The 19,121-nt window shown below is 39.9% G+C and overlaps 5 protein-coding genes across 7 annotated transcripts; 3 read left to right on the forward strand and 2 right to left on the reverse strand.

The window, feature by feature from the left end:
- The first annotated feature begins 100 nt into the window (after positions 1–100).
- On the forward strand, positions 101–1,513 carry LOC6582607 (peroxisomal membrane protein PEX16). Its single transcript, XM_002008271.4, has 2 exons — positions 101–306; positions 381–1,513. Exons 1-2 carry the CDS (start codon positions 192–194, stop codon positions 1,286–1,288), a joined length of 1,023 nt encoding a protein of 340 aa, XP_002008307.2. The 5' UTR covers positions 101–191; the 3' UTR covers positions 1,289–1,513.
- LOC6582608 (serine/threonine-protein kinase PITSLRE) lies at positions 1,436–6,728 on the reverse strand. Of its 2 annotated transcripts, none has more exons than XM_015162525.3 (3): positions 6,646–6,728; positions 2,201–4,538; positions 1,436–2,137 (listed from the first exon to the last, which is right to left on the reverse strand). In XM_015162525.3, the coding sequence occupies exons 1-3, from the start codon at positions 6,708–6,710 to the stop codon at positions 1,598–1,600; spliced, it is 2,943 nt and encodes a 980-aa protein (XP_015018011.1). In that variant the 5' UTR covers positions 6,711–6,728; the 3' UTR covers positions 1,436–1,597. The 2 variants fall into 2 exon arrangements, with proteins under 2 accessions (XP_015018011.1, XP_043865570.1); XM_044009635.1 differs by lacking the exon at positions 6,646–6,728 and adding an exon at positions 5,666–5,851.
- A 402-nt stretch (positions 6,729–7,130) lies between these two features.
- Positions 7,131–8,025, forward strand: LOC6582610 (distal membrane-arm assembly complex protein 2). The gene has a single exon (XM_002008274.4). It carries the CDS (start codon positions 7,131–7,133, stop codon positions 7,977–7,979), a length of 849 nt encoding a protein of 282 aa, XP_002008310.3. The 3' UTR covers positions 7,980–8,025.
- Positions 7,548–8,487, reverse strand: LOC6582611 (coiled-coil-helix-coiled-coil-helix domain-containing protein 7). The gene is made up of 4 exons (XM_002008275.4): positions 8,339–8,487; positions 8,188–8,286; positions 7,996–8,130; positions 7,548–7,937 (listed from the first exon to the last, which is right to left on the reverse strand). Exons 1-3 carry the CDS (start codon positions 8,381–8,383, stop codon positions 8,020–8,022), a joined length of 255 nt encoding a protein of 84 aa, XP_002008311.1. The 5' UTR covers positions 8,384–8,487; the 3' UTR covers positions 7,548–7,937; positions 7,996–8,019.
- A 295-nt stretch (positions 8,488–8,782) lies between these two features.
- On the forward strand, positions 8,783–18,683 carry LOC6582612 (phosphatase Herzog). Of its 2 annotated transcripts, none has more exons than XM_032731282.2 (6): positions 8,783–9,223; positions 9,510–9,679; positions 16,677–16,909; positions 16,976–17,157; positions 17,758–17,911; positions 17,969–18,683. In XM_032731282.2, exons 2-6 carry the CDS (start codon positions 9,604–9,606, stop codon positions 18,368–18,370), a joined length of 1,047 nt encoding a protein of 348 aa, XP_032587173.1. In that variant the 5' UTR covers positions 8,783–9,223; positions 9,510–9,603; the 3' UTR covers positions 18,371–18,683. The 2 variants fall into 2 exon arrangements, with proteins under 2 accessions (XP_032587173.1, XP_032587172.1); XM_032731281.2 differs by having other exon boundaries at positions 8,784–9,223; positions 16,674–16,909.
- The last annotated feature ends 438 nt before the right edge of the window (positions 18,684–19,121 follow it).

Here is a 19,121-nt window from a genome sequence, read left to right on the forward strand (position 1 = left end):
TGTGTTTTCTTATAAGAATAGCGCCAAAGGTGTTAAAGATATCGATGGTAATTTCGATAGCTTAGGTACTTATCGAAAATACTTGCTTCGGGGCGAATGTCACTGTTTTGTTGTATTTTCAGTGCAATAGAAGGAAACAAAGCAGCGGCAATTGAATTTGTTTTCTCTATAGACGAGCTGTTTTTCAATCTATGATGGACCAGCTAAAGGGCTTACTTAAGTCCTACGAGGCATGGGTGGCCAAAAATCCAGATGTTGTGGGCGACTTTGAGACAACGGCCAAATGGGTCTCCTACTTTGTGGCAGGTAAAGTTTTTACATTGATAAGCAACCAATTTTTTTGTTGTGTGGATTGGTGATGCAATTTCCGATTTTATTAGGTCGCATATCGAACTCCAACGTCCTCTCCGAATTAGTATACACCTTATCCAATATGCTGGTGTTCTACAACGATCGCATTATCGAAAAGGCACGTGGCGCCAACGAGAATGCCGTACTCCGGCTGCAGTCCGGCCTCTGCTACCGTCTAAAGGTCACACTGACGACGCTCGAATATTGTGAAGTGTTTATCGAGATATCAGCGCGCCGCCTGTTTGGTCAAACGGGCAAGTGGCTGGTGATAGCGCTCATACAAGTGTGCAAGGCAGCTGGCCGCTTATTTTTACTGAAGCATTCCACATCTGACATAATCACGTCACCGCCCATCGCAGCTGTAAATCGACGTGCGCTGAGCAAGCAGCGCAAAGCCGACGCCGCAGCAGCTGACAGTGTGCCCCAGTCGGAGCATTCCATAACTTTTAAGCTGAAACGTTCAGGGCGCCTCATACGCAAAGTCGAGGGCGCACCGCCCATTCAATATCGCGACTTCAAATTGCATGTGGACAATGCGGATGCAGCCAAGACACAAATACCACGTGAACTGCTGCAAGCGGAGTACTTGTACATAGCCAAGCCGCTCGTCCATTTGGTGGCCATGGGCTTGTTTGGGCAGCGCAGCTGGAAGCAGTACATAATAGCGCTTTCCATGGATTTATATAGCGTACATCTGTATCGCCAGCACCGCCACTTGATGTCCAAGCAGCAGAAATTGGAGCTAAGCCGGCGCTGCATTAATCTTTTGTACTTCCTCGTACGCAGTCCATTTTACGATAAGTACAGTAAGACGCGAATCGAACGAATTTTGGGCTTTGTGGCACAGAATGTGCCCATTGCCAAAGTGGTTGCCGGACCTCTGAAGGAATACGTGCCACAATGGCAGAACACCTACTTCTACCTGTGGTCCACTTGAGGCTCTGCATGCAACAAGTATTCCATATTAGGCTAAGGACACAAAGTTATTAATGGATGGATCAGCAATTGGTGAATGATATGGAAGAACTTTCCCTTAATGAATGGATCAATTCTGGTTTACATGGTGATTATTTATAGTGCGTTGTGTGATTGTATGGCTTTTAAATTATATTTGGAACAATATTTGTACACATACATTAAAACGATATCTTTTGTTTCCTCATTTTTTATCTTACACGCTAAACTATACATAACAATTATTCAAATTGGCTACGAATCTGTTGTACACACCACACACAAATCGGTCTCAGAACTTCAGACTGAAGCCTGGACCCATTGCCAGCTGCCGTTGCGTCAGACCCGCATTCAGTACAAATCCTGTGCTGGCCGCCGTTGCACCGCTCTTCTTGTTGCCAGTGATGATCCCGGAGGCGAGCTTAGCACCAGCTCCGCCACCAGCTGTGGCAGTTGGCATGGGCTCATCACGGCCCAGCTGCTTGAATTGCGAGCCACCGGATGGTGGCTTTGGAGACGATGCCTGCGCCTTGCGTGCGCCCAGCTCGCTCTTGGCTGGCCAAGTGGGAAACATGGATGGATCGATGGGTAGGGGTAGCTCCTTAAAGTAGCCATGCTTAAGCGCCGCATCAGCAGTCAGTCTTTGTTTTGGATCATATGTGAGCAGGCCCTGCAGCAGTCCAAGTCCCGCATCTGATGTTTTGTCCTGGAAATGTTTACGCAGCTGTGACACTGGATAATCCGTGAACTGTGAGTTCTGGCTCAGCATATTTTTAACGGCCGGTAGTTCCGAATACCCTGGCCAGATCTTTTCGTTGGGTGTGCCGAGTTCCTATAAAAAAGATTACAATCAATTAATAATAAATGCATAAATTGCTAAACTACATTCTCTTACCTTAAAGATGCGATTGAGCTCATCGATTTCAGATTTGCCCGGAAAGAGCGGCGCCATTAGTAAAAATTCGGCAAAAATGCAGCCTACAGACCACACGTCTATGGGCGTCGAGTATTCCGGTGAGCAGAGCAACAGCTCTGGCGCTCGATACCACAGCGTGACCACCAAGGAGGTATACTTCTTCAAAGGCGAGCCGTATTCGCGTGCCAAGCCAAAATCACCCACCTTAAGTATGCCCTTGTGGGAGAGCAACAGATTGGAGGTCTTCAGGTCACGATGCAGTATCCAATTGTCGTGCAGATGGGCGACAGCGAGCAGCAGCTGTTGGGCCAGACATTTCACCTCGCCCGGAAAGAAGCTCTGCTTGCGCTGCTTCATCGTTTCCATCAGAGATTTGAGATCGTGCTCCACATAGTCCATAACAATAAATATTTTGTCCATATTGGAACCAACGACAATCTCACGCACCGTCACAATATTCGGATGCTGGCCCTTTAGCAGCGTATTGATCTCTCGAAGCGATGTTATGGGAAAGCCTTCCTTTTCCTTTTCCATTTTCAGACGCTTCAAGGCGACTATTTCGTTGGTGCGTTTGTCCTTGGCGCGGTAGACAACGCCGTAGGTGCCCTCCTCGATGCGATTGAGGCACTGGAACTCTTCTACCGAACGGCAGCCCTGCACGCCCGGATAATAGTTGGGTAGAGGCACACCCTTGTCATCACATGGCGGCAAATCCTCAACAGGTGCCTTTGACAACTTATCTGCAGTGCTGGTCTCACTACTATCCAGCGGCTGCGGCTGCTGTTGCAGCTGCTGTTGGGCCATGCCGCGCTCCTCGCTGCGCGTGCTGCTGCTACGTGAGCGCTGTTGCTCCTCCCCGCTACTGATTGGCGATCGGGAACGGGACCGACTGCGACTGCTATGACTTCGACTGCTGTGACGACTCTTGCTGCTGGCTGCACTGCTGTGACTATGCGCCGAGCTCTTGGAGCTGGCGGAGCGAGAACGAGGTCTTTGCTTCGGCGACTTGTAAAGAGCGCCCACACTCAGTGGACTATCTGGCAGTGGCACATCGTCATCATCGTCGGGTTGGGGGATTTTTCTCTTGTTTTTCTTGTGTGGCGGCTGTTCGTAGCTGCTCTCAGCACTCTCTGCAGAGTCGCTGGCGCTCTCCTCGCTGCCACTGTCCTCGTCTTCGTCATCCTCATCGGAGTCACTGTCGTCACTGTCTTCGGTGCCATCTTCGGCTGGCTTCTCTTGCCGCTTGTTTTCCTCACCCGACTGCTGCTTGCTTCGTTTTCGATGCTCGTAGTGCTCCTCTTCTAGTTTAATTTTTTGCTTGCGCTTGACAGGATTAAGCCCAGCGGTTACACTGGCTGCCACAGCGCTGGGACTGAGTGCATCGCTGTGCTCATTGCGTTCACGTAGCAGTTGCTCCCGACGCGCCTCCAGCTCCTCGCGTGCAATTTGCTTGCGCTTGCGATTCTCACGCTCGGCAGCCAAGATTTTCTCTCGTCGTGCCAGCAACTCTGGATCAGTAGAAACTGTGCGATGATGTTGCACAGGATCGGCGGCTTCCTCGATCTCAGAACGTCTTTGCTTGCTACGATGATGTGACTGATGCGGCACTGCTCCTGACTCGGGACTGTCCAGCAGCTCGATGACCTGACCGTGGCGCAGTTTGTGACTGTGGCTGCTGTGCCGAGATTCCCGCTCCTTGCGTCGACTATGTGAATGTTGTTGCTCGTAGTTTTCCTCCATCTCATAGTCTTTAACGTATTTGTGCCGCTTGCTGAGCAGTCGTGAGCGCAGATCCTGTTCCAAGCTCTCAGCATCCTTTGGCTGCTCGTAGCCATGTTTGCTGGAGCGACGCTGAGATGGTAACGGCGGCTGCTCCACTTCTACGTAATTGACATGCCGGCTGCTATGATAGTATTCGGCACGCGCCCCAGCACGGGATAAGCTCATTAATTGCTGTTGATGATGATGGTGATGGACATAGCTCTGGGGAGGCGGCGGCAAGGGGAGCTGTTGCTGATATTGATAGGCGTGGCTCAGATGATGTTTGGCTCGTTCACTGCGATGCTGTTGATGGTGCTGATGATAACGTTGTTCCAGATCCTCACGAGATCCTCGATACTCATAGCGCTCCCTTTCACGCTCCCGCTCTCGTTCACGTTCCCGCTCCCGCTCCTCCAGGCTGCTGCGCTCCTTGTGGCGCCGGTCCCGTGAATGCTTTTTCTTCTCTCGCCGCGAACTCGTAGCGTCTCGTCCCTGACTGCTGACAGCCTGTGGCGGTTGTATGTAAAGGGCATCAGCGTCGTGGTCATCTTCGCCGCTAAAAGAGAAAAGACAAAATACATTTTACACAAACTTTGACGCCAATTGCATGAAATATTGAATTTATCGTTGTTTTTCCCGAAAGTGTGCAACCAGTTTCTGAATTGAAGATGATGCCACGAGGCGCGCTCTGACACTGTTTGCTGTTCTTGTCACTCAAGTTGTTGTCGATTGACTGATGTTGTTGCAGTGCTTTGCTAGTCGTTGATTACATTTTACGTTGCCCAGCTCAGCTTCAAGTCTCAAGGCCCCAATAATGGAAGAGCGCATTACTGCTTGAACATTGGGTGGAAATTGACAATAATCAAAGAAAAACAATAAACAACTTTCGGTGTAGTATATTAGCAAATAATACGAAGTTGTAGATGTGCATTCATTAGTTGTATATATTAATACAGTGGAATCCTTGAATAATACTCATATTACAGATCTTACCTACGAAACCTAAGGGATTTAATAGATATACTGTGAAACATCTTGTTGAACATTTAAAAGTTAAGGAATAAAGTGCAAGAAGTTTAAATACATAAAGCAGACATATGAAATATATATATAAATATATCTAAAAATCGAGATGAAAGATACTAATAATAATAATGGCTAATAATACATTGGCTACGGATGAGGTTAAAATGCTTCAAGCACTGTAAAAATTCTTCTTCAATATATCAGTGAAGTTTCAGCTTGAAGAGATCCCAGATTCATGAAGTTCGCTTAAGAAGTCAAACCTTTTAACCATTTACTATATCCGCCATAAGTTGTTATGGTAAAAAGTTGAAGAAAGTAATATTATTCATAATAAACATGGCATAATAATGAGTTATTCAAGATTCCACTGTTTTATGTACTTACCTGTCCGGCCAACCCCATTTGAACATTGGCAATTGGTTAACAAACAATTCCCTTGGGGCATTGAGTTGAAATTCCGATGGGCTGTAAAATGTAAACTTACGACTGCAAACTCTGCTAAAAATATATTTATAAACTTTTTTTTTTTTTTTTGAAATGCGTGGGACAAAAGACAAAGATTTAGAGATCTATATATGTATAAGAATGCGTATATAGATAACAGGACTTGGAAAGGCATTAGCATTGTTATTGAACAGAAAGTTGTATTCGATTTACCGCCAGACCTTACGATCTTCACTCTCTCTCGTCTGTCTTTGTGTCATTTAAAGGCATTTTCTTGAGTCATTTCATATTGGGTTTGAGAAGTTGGCCATATCCTGGGCCTGCTGTTCGCTGTGGATTTGCCATTTTACACACTTGAGCTGCTGGGCACACTTTAAATTTGAATTTCATATCTTGCGTTCATTTTGTATAATTATTTGTAATTTTTTGTTTTTTTGTATTTATTTTTGTTTTTATTTTAAGTTTAGTTTTAGTTGTTGGCCATCGCGCGCCTCGGTCATTTTGGGACAAGTACACACTTTTTGGCCTATTTGCAACGAAAAAACTCAAGTCAATTAAACGGTACATATGCAAAAATTATGGTAATGTCAATAAATTGGATTTATTTTTGGTTGTTATTGTTTAACATTTGGGTAGCAGAGTATACGGGATGCAAATTTGTACATTATATACTGTACATATGATAAGCAAGCGAAAAAAAGGATATGTAGGTGTGAGAACGTACACTATTGACTGATCTGCAGGTGTTGCAAATGTAAATCCTTTTTTTTCCTGTGTACGTCACAGAAATAACTTTCGAGAGCTACATAAATCGAAATTGGAATCATTGTCTTTGTTTCCTTTGTACGCAGACAAGCGGACTTGCAGAATGCGCCACCTCTTGATCAGTAAATCGTGTGTTTTTTTTGTTTACATGAATGTTATGTTTTAAAGTTTTTCATTTTTTGTTGTTCGTAAATAAACATCAGAAAATAACGCTTTCAAATAGAAAATTGGTTTAGTGGTCGCACTTAATACGGTAGCTCCCACACATACACACACAAACACACATAGCAACACGCGCGCATGCATGTGAATGTATTCGTGTTCTCCGTGCGTGCGTGTGTATGTGTATGCAGCAACAATTTGATGTGCTTTTCAATATATGTATACATATACATACATATGTATAATATATATAACATTTTACACACCTGATATAGTGTCCGTCATTGGGGCTGCGCAGCTGACCATCTTCACTGCCAGATGTATTAACCATATTGCGTTTTGATTCGCGTGTAGATATTAATTAGAAGACGCTGCCTTTGCCTCCGCGTATAGATGCTGATTCACCAGCAAATTTCCAGCAGCTTGAATGCAAACTTCCTGCACGCTTTATGCCAAAATGATTGGCGAGCACTTTCTGCACATTTATGTGACCTTCAGTTGAGTTTTCGGTGGAATTGTACAAGTTTTTCTTATTAAAAATGATTACAAACGTTTGCAATAGCACAAACGTTTTTTCACGCAGTCGGCCAGGGCTGCATAAGACAGGAAAAAATGGCGTCTGCTAGACGTTGCCACATCATTTGAAAGTTAAGATCCAGCTGTTCACTCAGCTGACTACGTTTTGTGCAAGTAGTTTTTCGGAATATTATTGTTGAATTGACTACAACAAAATTTGTTAAATAATCTAGTTATGTATTTGTCAATGCGATTGAGAAGGCTGCAGCCAGGTGCGCACCTTGCGTATCGCTATACGAGCACATTGCCCAGCCACAATTCAGAGGAAGAAGTGAGTGCCACTGTGAAAAGGATTCGTCAGCAGCTCGCACAAGACAAACAACAACTCAGTTGGAGAACTCCGATCGGAGATCGTCCCGAGGACTGGAATAGCAAATTGAAACTCTTCGCCAATTCAGAGCAAACATCAGATTTCATTGTCATGATGCAACGGCCCATCGATCTGAGTCCGAAGGGCGTCAAGAAATGGTGGACCAAACGCCAGGAGCGAATCGAACGACATATGCAACAATATGTGCCCGAACGCCACAAGATTCTCGGGCCCGAATTGGCCGCGGCCCATTTCGTACTTTATCGAGGAGGTGCAGCCAAGTTCTTGAACGACAAGCGGTGGCATCGCGCTTCAGAGGATGGAGAATTTAATTTGCCAAATAAATTTAATGCTAATTATAAGCTCGAAGCGCTTCGCTGCGATAACATGCAGTTGTACTACGAGGGCTTGGAGAATTTACGGAGTTTGGAGCATCTTAAATTTCTATCCCTGCACAACGTAAAGCCATTCGATGACTGGTGCTTGGATCGCATTTCTGGTGGCGATTACCCGCACTTGGAAGTACTGGATATATCAAATACATCGATTACGCATAGAGGATTAGCCTGCCTCTATCGCTTGCCCCAATTGAAGCTTCTCATTATCGATGATCCGAAGCAATCTCTCGAAATGGAATTATCTGTTGCCATGTTGGAGCTAGCGATGCCGCCACTGAAAGTAATGGCAGCTGATACTATACATAGCAAAATTTAACTTTGTTGAAATATACTTTTTATCATTTGTTATTTATATATCACAATTTTGGTTTGGTTTTCATGTAATCAGCCTTTATCTCCGCGCGCTCCTCAACGGGCGGTAAATAGGGTACGATTCCTTGTGCTCTGCGATCGGAGCGTACTTTGTTCTGCAGAGAATTTCATTAGTTTCTGTTGATCAGGATTTGTTCGGTTTGAGAACTTACCCAAAATTCTTTGCAATTATTGTAATTAGCGAAGTAGACCTCGCATTTATCCCGGTCAAAATTGTTTTTGTTTAGACATTTGAAAGACAGCTCTTGCTCCTGCAATTATAGTTATTTATATCTGTATATACCATTTTACCGATTTGCTTACTTTTAAGCAGGGATTATCACGCTCGGCATTGGGATTGCGCGGCATCTTTTAATTAATTTTGATATTATTATATAAAGTTATTTTTGTTTCATAGCCGGTTGTCAACCGGGCACTAGTTCCACAAAATCATTCGGACAAAGTTTTGTGGAACTGAGCTTTCGAGTGCCGTTCATTTAGTTCATACAAGACCAAGATATTTTAGCAATATAAAAAAAAAAAAAAAAATAATAAGTTAAATAAAGTAATACTATATTTTTGCTCTTATTGTATAATTTAAAAATTTAGAAATCCCCTTATAGTCCCATGCTTAATAAAAAATTAGAATTCAATTAATAGATGTTAAGCTACTCCAGCCCTCGTCGCCGTTAATAACATTTCGTTTACATTTTATTGTGTCTGGCAGCTCTATTTCTAGTTTCGTCCGCTTATGGTGACAACACTTAAAGCCAGTCTTGCTACATTTTTTTCGATGAGCACACGTTTTGTTTTTTTGCGCGGAGTTTTGAATACAATTAATATTAAATAATTAATGAATACTCAAAATGAGTGCGATATCGAAATAAACTACCATAACGAGAGCAAGCAATTGAGAAAATCGAAGCAAATAGGAGTGCCTGTGTGCTGTATAAATGCAAGTGTGTGTGTGTGTTGTGTGTTTGCGTTTGTTTGTGTGTGTGACGAGTGAGTGCGTTATAAATAAAACGCCAAGAAGCTGCGTGCAAAAAGTAGACGCCAAGAAAAATAAAGAATGTGCCCAAACAACAGTGCAAGAAAAGAAACTGTTTTTATGCTGAGTTCCGTTGTATTTTTAATACATTTCTAATTAATTTTTTTAATAAAGTAACGAAAGGCGAAAGTGCATTTCTACATGTAAAGCTGCAAAAGGTGAATATCGCGAGGGAAAATCATTTGCATTCTGCGACGACGAAACCAACGAATGAGGCTGTCAAAGCGTAATTGTAAAATTCCACTGTCTGGCACAGGCAACAGTCGCAGTCGCAGTCGACGTCGCAGTCTGCGCTACACAAACACACACACGTACATGCATGCATGCATATGTGTATATAAATGTGTGTTGTTTCTATATAAAGAAAACATGAAGTTTTCTAAGGAAAATGTGTGCAAAAAAAATATGTATTAATATAATGTGTATGTGTATTATTTTGTGCAGCTAAATTTACAAATAAACGCTTTTTTGCAACTTCGACCTGTAGACTTTATTTGGATTAAAGCAGAGGAGTGTTCAGCTTGCAACACGCTGTGTAATGGATGCAACATCAATAATAACACAAGTTTCCCGCGATGATGAACAATTGAATGTCTATCCAAGCGACAAAGGAGGTAAGAAACAACAACACACACACTTAAACTATGAAAGTATGAGAGTCCAATGAGTCATGCGACAGCCCAAACGGCGTCACAACAAAGACGAAATAAAAATACTTAAAGGACAAGTGGCCACCCCTCTGACCTTAGCAATTATTGAAGCTCCTCCACCCCAAACCAGCTTACTCCGATAGCTATAGTATTGCTCTCTCACTGTCTCGCACACAAACTGTATGTATGTATGTATGTATGTGTGTGTTTGTGTGTGTGTGCATGTTTGCATGTTTATGCGCAGCTGTTTTCTTGCCTATTGTGAATGATCTAACCACTTGCTGCTAGCTTCTGACGTCGCAACTTGCAACTCTCAGAGCGCCACCTGTAATCAACTGTGACGTCATGCATCTGCCCAGTGCACGCGAACAGCAGAAATCAACGGCAGAACAAATTGTAAATTGCGATACATTAACTGCCTTTGCATGTCCGCTTGGTAGGACGACGGCAAAGACGGCAAAGGGAGATAGAGTCAGAGAGTGAGAGGGATAGCAGAAACAAAAACAATTGAAACCGCAATTAAATTGCACACTATTCACAATTAAGATAAGCAGTGCGAGAGGAAGAGGGCGAACCCGGTATTGACTACTTTTCGTGAAAACAAACAAACAAAGCAACAGACAATTAACAAAGCGTAGCTCACAAAAAGAAAAAAAAAAGCTTGAATGAAAACTGCAGAGAGCACAATTTTGTTTAAAGAAAGAGAGCAAAAAGTAAAAAAGAAGTTGCATACTCGCACATATGAATGTGCGCATGTATGTGTGTTGTTTGCCTTTAGTTATATACACGCGTATATATATGTATGTATGTATATTAATAGGAGCGTGTGTGTGTGTGCTTTTATATTTCTTTTTATTTCTGCTGCAACGGCAGAGTAGAGCGCATAAAGTGCGAGGCGGGGCCCCGGCAAGACGACTCGAGACGTGTGCCTTCTTAAAGTAACAACAAAATTTAATCTAATCTGCGGTCGCAAAAAAAAAAAAACAAAACAGGCCGAACAACCATACATTACAAATATATATATATACAATGTATGTATATAATTATATTTGTGTATATGAAACACATACATTTAAAAAATGTTGCGGTTAGGTGCTAATTGACATCTCTCGTTTCTAGCTTAATAAGTTTGCTCGTTTTGCTTTTGAGTCGTTTTTGACAGTGCTGCCAAGTCAGCTCAAACTGAAACTCAAATATTTATCTTTAATGGGACACACTTCCGTGTGCATATACAGATATGCTAGTGCGCGTGTGTGTGTGTGTATTGTAGGCCTTTTCTTCACTCTTTCGACTTGTTGAGCTTTATGACAATAAGAGCTGCGGCGACGTCATCAATGCCACACAGCTGTCTCCCAGTAATTGCTACGTTTCTTTTTATTTCGTTTCTTTCTTTTTATTTGGCATGTGTGGGTGTGAGAAGGTGCAGAGCATTAGAACCGGCAACAGATGAAATATGTTGTTGCTGTTTTTTTTTTTGTTCTTGTTCTTTTTTTTTTTAATACTTTTTATTTGTGAGTGTGGGTGCCGCCTAAGTGCTTAAATATTTATATAGACACACATACATACATATATTTTGTTTTTATGGGCAAACACTCTAGTATCTCATTTCTCGCTATATAGTAGCTCTGGGATTGTCTGTGATTTTCAATTTCCCAAGGTCTTCCAAGCAAAGCAAATGACTTACGCACGCGCACACACACAAACATACATCAGCAAAAGCTTATTTTGCCCTTTCGAAATTAAATAAATCATTCATAAATATATATATTGTCTATATAAGCATTAGTTTTTTTTTTTTTTTTTTTTTCTTGTCTGAGACAAAGGTGTTAATGCAAAGTTAACAAAACGTATATAATTTTATTATTTGTAATTAAATTTTTAATAGATAACGAATAATTATTATAATTAAGCTATTGCGAATTGCTTTACATAGTGTGCATCAACAGACAAAAATAAGTCTATTGCGTTGCCTCTCTCTCTTGAGTATGTGTGTGTGACATAGAGATAAAGAGAGCGTGCAATTGAGTGATGGGCAACACTGTTTGCAATAACTATTCGGCTTACCAGTTCGGTCAAACATTTGTTTATATAAACCAGCTAATGAAATGCTAGCAATTCGCTAAGAAATAATAATTAAATGTTTAGAGAGCAATTAAAAAACAAAAAAATAGGAAAATAAAAAACAGAATAGTCTAATATTACAATTAGGTATCGACATATTAATTATGTATGGTGTTGTGACATCAATAATATTTACATTAGGGAGAAGTTAGAGAATGAGCTTGAAATATTATGTAAAATGTATAATTGATTTATAATTTTGTATCACATTTTAATTGATTTTTAATTTTATATACAATTTTTAATTGATTAATAATATTTATTGCATATGAAATCTTAAACATTGTAAAAATCAGCAAAAGAAATACTAGACATATTTTTTGTATTTTTTGCAATGCTAAGTGCAAACTAATTAGAAAAATCTTTTCACTGCTCGTTGAGCATTTTCTTTATCTATATATCTGTTTTTCTTTTATTTATTTATTTTTTGCCTTCGACGTTGAAATAGTTTCCATATATATGTATTCGTGCAGTTATTAAAAAGAAATATACATAATATTAATAAACAAATATTAATACAGATTTTGTATATATATAGATATATAACCATGAGCAGAATATATGCTGTGCGAAATAGAAAAAAAAAAAAAAAACAGAAAAGAAAAATATTTTGATGGCCTCAGTAGCAACACATTTCCTATATAGATACAGCTATCTATCCATCTATATATATACACTTTGATGGATGTATGTATATATTCAGCTGAAAAAGCCATAATTAATTTATTTTTGGCGCTCTGGTTGGATCCATTCAACAGTTGAATAAAAGGAACTATAGCGGAATACTATCTGGTTAAAAAACAAAAAGGGGGCGGCGATGGCGGCAGGCACTGGTTCATTGACCTTTGCGTGGGGGATTTGCTAATTCCAACCCCAAAAAGCCGACGTCTTTGTGTGCGAATGCAACAAAAGGGTCGCCAGCTTTCAGCTTTACAGCTTCCCCTGAGAGTCGACCCCCAATATTGCGCGCTGGCTCTCTCGCATTTCTTTTGTGTGACAGGTGTGCAAACATCACGTGCAAAAGTTGAGCGGACAGAAAGAAGGAGAAAAAAAACAGAAATGAAAAGAAACTGTTTACAGGTCGCCAACACATTTTTTTTTTGTTAGCCAACGAGAAATATGCTGAAGGTCGAGCCGTTCAACATTTAAGGCCAGCGCGCAAAAGAACTGGAAAATGATATCATATGTATGAACGGAAGATAACAAACATTGTGAACGCGATTAGATAAGGGACAGCACAAATGTTTAAAGTTAGGGCGTGCTCTCTCACACTATCTTCCCTACTCTCTCTTTCTCTCTAGTTTCCTCCTTTGTAGCTATTATATGACTTTAATTCATTCTTGCTTTTATATTTGACTTTCAATTAATTATCAAAGTACACACTTGCGCCGTGCATATCTATATAGTTCCATATATCTCTCCCTCTCTCTGTCTATATATGCACATATATGAAATATAATTAATAATGAAACAAAAACAAAAGAAAAGCTTGTCATTTTCATTGCCATTTCGCGTCGGCAAGCTTTAAATGCGAAAATATATTTCCCAATTGACGCGTAAGGTCGTTTAACAGTCTGCTGCGGATTTCAGATATCAGATTAACATAAATGAATGCACTCGAAATACTCTGCACAAATTGCATATAGATTAACCAATTAGCAGGGAAGGATGATGGCTGTATAGAGCAAACACAAGTTAAGAGTCTTCATAAACTGAATAGTTAGTAAAATGGGAAAAGTATATATAGCGTATTTCTCAGTCGAGCATACTCGACTAAATCACTTTTGCTTTCATGCTCATTACATAAATCTCAACTTATTTAATTCTATGCATGAGCCACAGATGCAGGCAGCTGCTGTTTTCTGTTGAAAACATGTGCATAAGTAGAACAAATCTGAAAATAATTACGCTCTAATTGTGTAAAAGCTCAAACTAATTCATAAAATGCGTATAGAAAGGCGGAAGGTAGTGAAAGGGCTGACTGAGTAATTGCAATAGGCAGGGCTTTAATTAAAAACGAGTGTAGAGCGTACAGAAATAAATTATATATAAATGAAATAAGAAATAAGTTATATTACAATGCTATGAAAATCTTATGGTAGAGCATTTATGGATACACGGGAATTTGATAACTCTGAATTTATAGATATAGTTTGTATCGTTCTTTCATGCATATAGGGATTAGATTATATGTTCCAAGTACTAAAATTCTCTAGTTTCAACAAAGGAAAAATAGTTTACATAAAACGAATATACTCATTTCACTTGTTCACTTGTTTATATACTCATTAAAAAGGGCGAAATGAAAAACACAATTTTTGAATGAAAACAAGCCGCACAAAATTTCTTAGGTTCAAGAATATTCAAGTCTCTAAAAGATTTATATGGGCTCAACTCTTTTATGATAACATATGATGTCATATATATAATTTTACATGCTTATATATACTTATAAGGAGTACAACCTTGGCCCAATCAATTTACGTGTATATGAAATGTAAATTATTTAATTCTATATATTAAATATTTTTACTCATTTTTTGTTTTGAACTTTTAAAGAGCTTAGCTTTTTACAATATATGGCACCACTTAAAGCAAAAGAAATGAAAAAATAAATAAATAAAATAAAATAAAATAAAAGCCGGCAAAGACACGGAATTCGTGACCGGAGCATTTCACATTTGATGTACCCACTCACAGATTTGAATCTTATTTATTTCATCTGGCGATTATTACGTTCGGCTGAATGCCAAATTTGGAATCTATTTAAAACTGATGGACAAATTGCGATCATAAAGTGGAGCTATAAATGTGCCAGAACCAAAATAAACAAAGATGACATAAAAAACAGGCAAATCAGAAAAAAAGAGGGGGAGGCCCACGCACAGCCTGCAAAGTCAATAATTCAATTGAAAGCCTTAAAAATAGGACAAAGACCGCCAGATGAGGGATGTGGCCAGGGGCGGGTGGGTGTCTAGCGCGAAGGGGATTTAGGGGTTAGGCTCTGCTTCAATGCGCAGCTAAAGCGCTTCGTGCGATGGGCGTGCGCATCAGTCAGGAGCGGGAGCAGGAGCAGAGCCCACAGACCTAAATATAGATATATGGGGATATACAAGTGTATGTGTGTGTGTGTGTGTGTGTGTGTGTGTGTGTATTGCCAGTATCAATAGGCATACGAAATGTTGCTCAACAAGTAGGCGACAAATTGCCAACGATTCGCGCCATCCTGTTTATGTAAAGTTATGATAAAATATGTTTCTTTAAGTGCGGGGCGTTTCACCTTTCACCTGGCTAATAAGCACAGGTGTGTGCGTGTGTACGTCTGTGTGTGTGTGTGTGCCTTTAAAATGCTCTCAGCTCTTTGTTGAGCAGTTAGTCTGGGCTTTCATTATGCTGTCGAGGTTCGCTCATCAAATATTCAGGTACAGTTGCACTTCACAATGTCGGCCCCCTTTTTGTAAATGGGGCATGAGGAGGGGGAGGGGGCGGTGCTCGGATTGCTAATGGTGCTCAGCTTTTCGCTAGCTAACGGTTCATTGAACTAAGCGCGCGTCTTAATGTCTGGCTTAGCTGCTGCTGCTGCTGCTGTTGCTGCAATCCTTGCTGCAACGTGCCGCATGCCACATGCCACAAGCTACATGCGCTGTGCTGTTGCAAACAGCTCGAGTGCTGTTTGAAATCCATTTTCTTTGTGCCCCACACAGCAACTAGCAAGAGGCAGAAGCAGCAGAAGTAGACGAAGTAGAAGTGGAGAGGGGTGGAGAGGAGAGCCAAATGCAGTTGACTTTGCTTAGGGGTGGACCCGATGGGGCGTGGCGCCCGCACCTGAGGCGCTAACCATTCGGGGCTTAAAGGTCAATCGGCGACCTTCTTAACTGTGCGTGTCTCTTGGGGCTGTCTATGCATGAGTGTGTTTGCACGCGTATGTGTGCGTGTTTGTGTGTGTGTGTGTGTGTGTGCGTGTCTGTGTATGCAATTATAGCAATAGCATTTTCCATCGATTAAACGCATGCACGTATACTTCAGTTGCGACTATATAACCGCTGCAACCCCCTCACTCCCCAGCAGCCCCTGAAGAGCCCGTCGCACATATGTCGCAGTGGGTTTTTCCTTTTTGCCACATATAAATTTCATTTCATTTCATTTGAGTTTTCTATTTTAAGAAAACGAGCCATTTACATGCTGATTTCTTTATCTATATGCATATATACTTTTCGCTTTTATGAATATATTTGAGTGCATATACATACATACTTGCATACATACATATATATTATTATAGGCCGCATTAATTGGTCGATCAAAGTTGTTAGGCGCGACCTTGAGCGACTTTTTTTAGCAAGGTTTAAATATAGCCTTAGACGTAGACAAATTGCCAAATAAAAGGGAGAAATTTGAGTGTAACTGTAATTGTTATATAGATTAGTACAGCTGTAGCACAGAGCTAGCTAATTTTGACTGGTATATATGTAGGTAGTACAGGTGTAGCACAGATTAACTCTACTTGTTATATACTATATATATGTATGTAGTAAAGATAAACCGTAGCTGTTATAAATATAGCACAGAAAAACTGTAGCTGTTATAAATATACACATATAATCTACAACAGTTAATTGCCTGCTCAAGCAGGTAGCTTTAGCAAATCTATAATTACTTGTTTAGCAATTTCACTTTGATTTTATTTTTATTATCCCCGTCTTAAATAGAACCCAAATAAAGGGTGTTATTTTTTAAATTTAGACGCAATTTATATGTATTTATATATAAATTCTACATTCCAAAAAGAGCGAACCTAACAAATTTTCTATATTTAATCATATATTTTAACTTACAGAAGATGTGGATCGTTTAAAGCCACAAAAACGAGGAATTCTACAGTCTTTACTCTGCTGTTGGCGACGAAATCGAACGAAAACAAACCAGAATGGCACACAGATCGACGGTTCGACAACACCGCCGCCCCTACCGGACCAACAAAGGTACCTACTACCTCAAATTAGGCACTCCGATATGCATAAAAAGTGTATGGTCATCGATTTGGACGAAACTCTAGTGCACAGTAGTTTTAAGGTAAAGTCAAGAAGGTCTCTCTTATGTAGAGCTACCAATATATCCCTCTATACTTATCTTTTATAGCCTATACCTAATGCCGATTTCATAGTACCAGTGGAAATCGATGGCACCATACATCAGGTTTATGTGCTGAAGCGACCCCATGTCGATGAATTTCTGCAAAAGATGGGTGAACTGTACGAGTGCGTTTTGTTTACAGCATCACTAGCCAAATATGCAGATCCTGTTGCCGATCTGCTAGATAAGTGAGTATTATTATTATTAAGAAATACCACAAATATTTTATAGAGATTTATCTATTCGAATAATATTGAAGATCCCATTTATGTATTCAGATGAGAATGAGAATAAAGTATATAGAGTTATTCCCAATCTATTATGGTTTAGGATGGTATAACTATTCAACTTTACATAAGTATACATTCATTTGGATCAGTAATTATTACATATAAACACGTATTTATATATTCCCCAACTATCAGTCTCTACAGACATAGCCAACATACCCCTCGTGATTTCAAGAACGAGCATACAAATCATATCACATAGATTAAAATAACAGATATGATATTGTAGAGCTTTGCAATGACCGCAATTAAAATGACTTTGGCGGTTCGGATAGCGATCTGCTAAAAATCAAGATAAAGCACGAACAGAACTGTGGTTATGATTGATAAGAAAACATAGAAATGCAAACGCCAAGAAATGAAAAGAAAATAAATATAATCGAAATGAACAGATATAGAAAAGAATGCAATTCTCTATTCCAAGACAAGTTATTGAAAATAATATATATTGTCAGCATGTAAAAATGTGTATCTAATCTAATCTAATTTGCTTTGCAGGTGGAATGTGTTTCGCGCAAGACTGTTTAGGGAATCATGCGTTTATTACAGGGGTAATTACATTAAGGATCTGAATCGTTTGGGTAGGGATTTACAGAAAATTGTCATTGTTGATAATTCACCGGCCAGCTATATCTTTCATCCCGACAATGCGGTAAGTCAGCATGCGGCATTTTAAATGAATTTTAATTACTCAATTGATGCATTTTAGGTTCCCGTCAAGTCCTGGTTCGACGATGTCACCGACTGTGAACTGCGCGAGCTGATCCCGCTCTTTGAGAAGCTAAGCAAAGTTGATTCCGTCTATTCGGTGCTCTGCAATTCAAACCAGCCGCTGAACAATCAAACAAGCCAGCAGCATGAGCTGCAGCAGGTGCCACAGCAGCAGCAGCAGCAGCAGCAGCAACAACAGCAGCAGCAACAACAACAGCAGCAGCAACAGACCATCTCTGCCACAACAGTTATTACACAGGCGAGCACACTGTCTGCACCGACCATGCTGAATGCCGCACAACAGCAGCAACAGCAAACACAGCAGCAGCAGCAGCAACAGCAGCTGCAGCAGCTATCAAGTCCGCCCAGCCCACAGAGCGAGCTGCTGCAGAAGACGTAACATCAGTGGGAATTAATGTTTATAAATATATGATAAAGTTTATACATATTACGAGACCAAGCTAAAGCAACCAAGCAAAAAGCCTGCAAGAAAAAAAAAAAACACGAAAAACAATACATAACCACGCGCCAAGACACACACACACACAGACACAATAGCAACATTTCTAAAAAAAAAAAAAAAAATACAACTAAAATATATATATACATACGAGAAATCCTTTTTTATGGCATTGCAATGTAACGCCCCTTTTTCTAGACTAAGCTCGAGTTTTTATTTTTTAAAACTATTTACAATGCACATTTGTTATTTATTTAATTTTTTTTTATAATTATTATATTTTGTTTTGGTTCTTTGCTTTGTTATTTGTTTTTTACGTATGTGTGTGCGTATGTAAAGTTTTTTTTTAGCCAAAACAAAAAGCAAAGTTAGGCCACGCTTACCCAATCTACTGGGTATCCCCCACTTCTAATCTTTATATATATATATACATAAATATCTATGTATAACTAATAATCATTGAACTTTTATATACACCATATATATATATATATATATACATACATATTTTAAGTGCGCGTATTTAACAAAAAAAAACAAAAAGGGACAAAACTAAGCAAGCTAAACAGATCTAATACAAAAGAAATATAAAAAAAAAAGAATAACTATACATATGGGCAGAGAGATAAAATCAAATTCAAAATAGCATATATTTATATATATTTTTTATTAAAAAGAAAATTGAAAAAGC

Source organism: Drosophila mojavensis, unplaced genomic scaffold (genome assembly GCF_018153725.1).
Source record: "Drosophila mojavensis isolate 15081-1352.22 unplaced genomic scaffold, ASM1815372v1 contig_74, whole genome shotgun sequence".
Taxonomy (NCBI): domain Eukaryota; kingdom Metazoa; phylum Arthropoda; class Insecta; order Diptera; family Drosophilidae; genus Drosophila; species Drosophila mojavensis.

Bases quoted from the DNA above. Each gene is read 5' to 3' on its own strand.
- LOC6582607 (XM_002008271.4), top strand. From the start codon at position 192: ATGATGGACCAGCTAAAGGGCTTACTTAAGTCCTACGAGGCATGGGTG. The intron at 307-380 runs GTAAAGTTTTTA...CGATTTTATTAG, and splicing joins GGTCTCCTACTTTGTGGCAG to GTCGCATATCGAACTCCAAC.
- LOC6582608 (XM_015162525.3), bottom strand. From the start codon at position 6,710: ATGGTTAATACATCTGGCAGTGAAGATGGTCAGCTGCGCAGCCCCAAT. The intron at 4,539-6,645 runs GTGTGTAAAATG...TTTCTCTTTTAG, and splicing joins AATGACGGACACTATATCAG to CGGCGAAGATGACCACGACG. The intron at 2,138-2,200 runs GTAAGAGAATGT...TCTTTTTTATAG, and splicing joins AGCTCAATCGCATCTTTAAG to GAACTCGGCACACCCAACGA.
- LOC6582610 (XM_002008274.4), top strand. From the start codon at position 7,131: ATGTATTTGTCAATGCGATTGAGAAGGCTGCAGCCAGGTGCGCACCTT.
- LOC6582611 (XM_002008275.4), bottom strand. From the start codon at position 8,383: ATGCCGCGCAATCCCAATGCCGAGCGTGATAATCCCTGCTTAAAA. The intron at 8,287-8,338 runs GTAAGCAAATCG...CTATAATTGCAG, and splicing joins GTGATAATCCCTGCTTAAAA to GAGCAAGAGCTGTCTTTCAA. The intron at 8,131-8,187 runs GTAAGTTCTCAA...AATTCTCTGCAG, and splicing joins ATAATTGCAAAGAATTTTGG to AACAAAGTACGCTCCGATCG.
- LOC6582612 (XM_032731281.2), top strand. From the start codon at position 9,604: ATGGATGCAACATCAATAATAACACAAGTTTCCCGCGATGATGAACAA. The intron at 9,680-16,673 runs GTAAGAAACAAC...TTTAACTTACAG, and splicing joins CTATCCAAGCGACAAAGGAG to AAGATGTGGATCGTTTAAAG. The intron at 17,912-17,968 runs GTAAGTCAGCAT...GATGCATTTTAG, and splicing joins TCTTTCATCCCGACAATGCG to GTTCCCGTCAAGTCCTGGTT.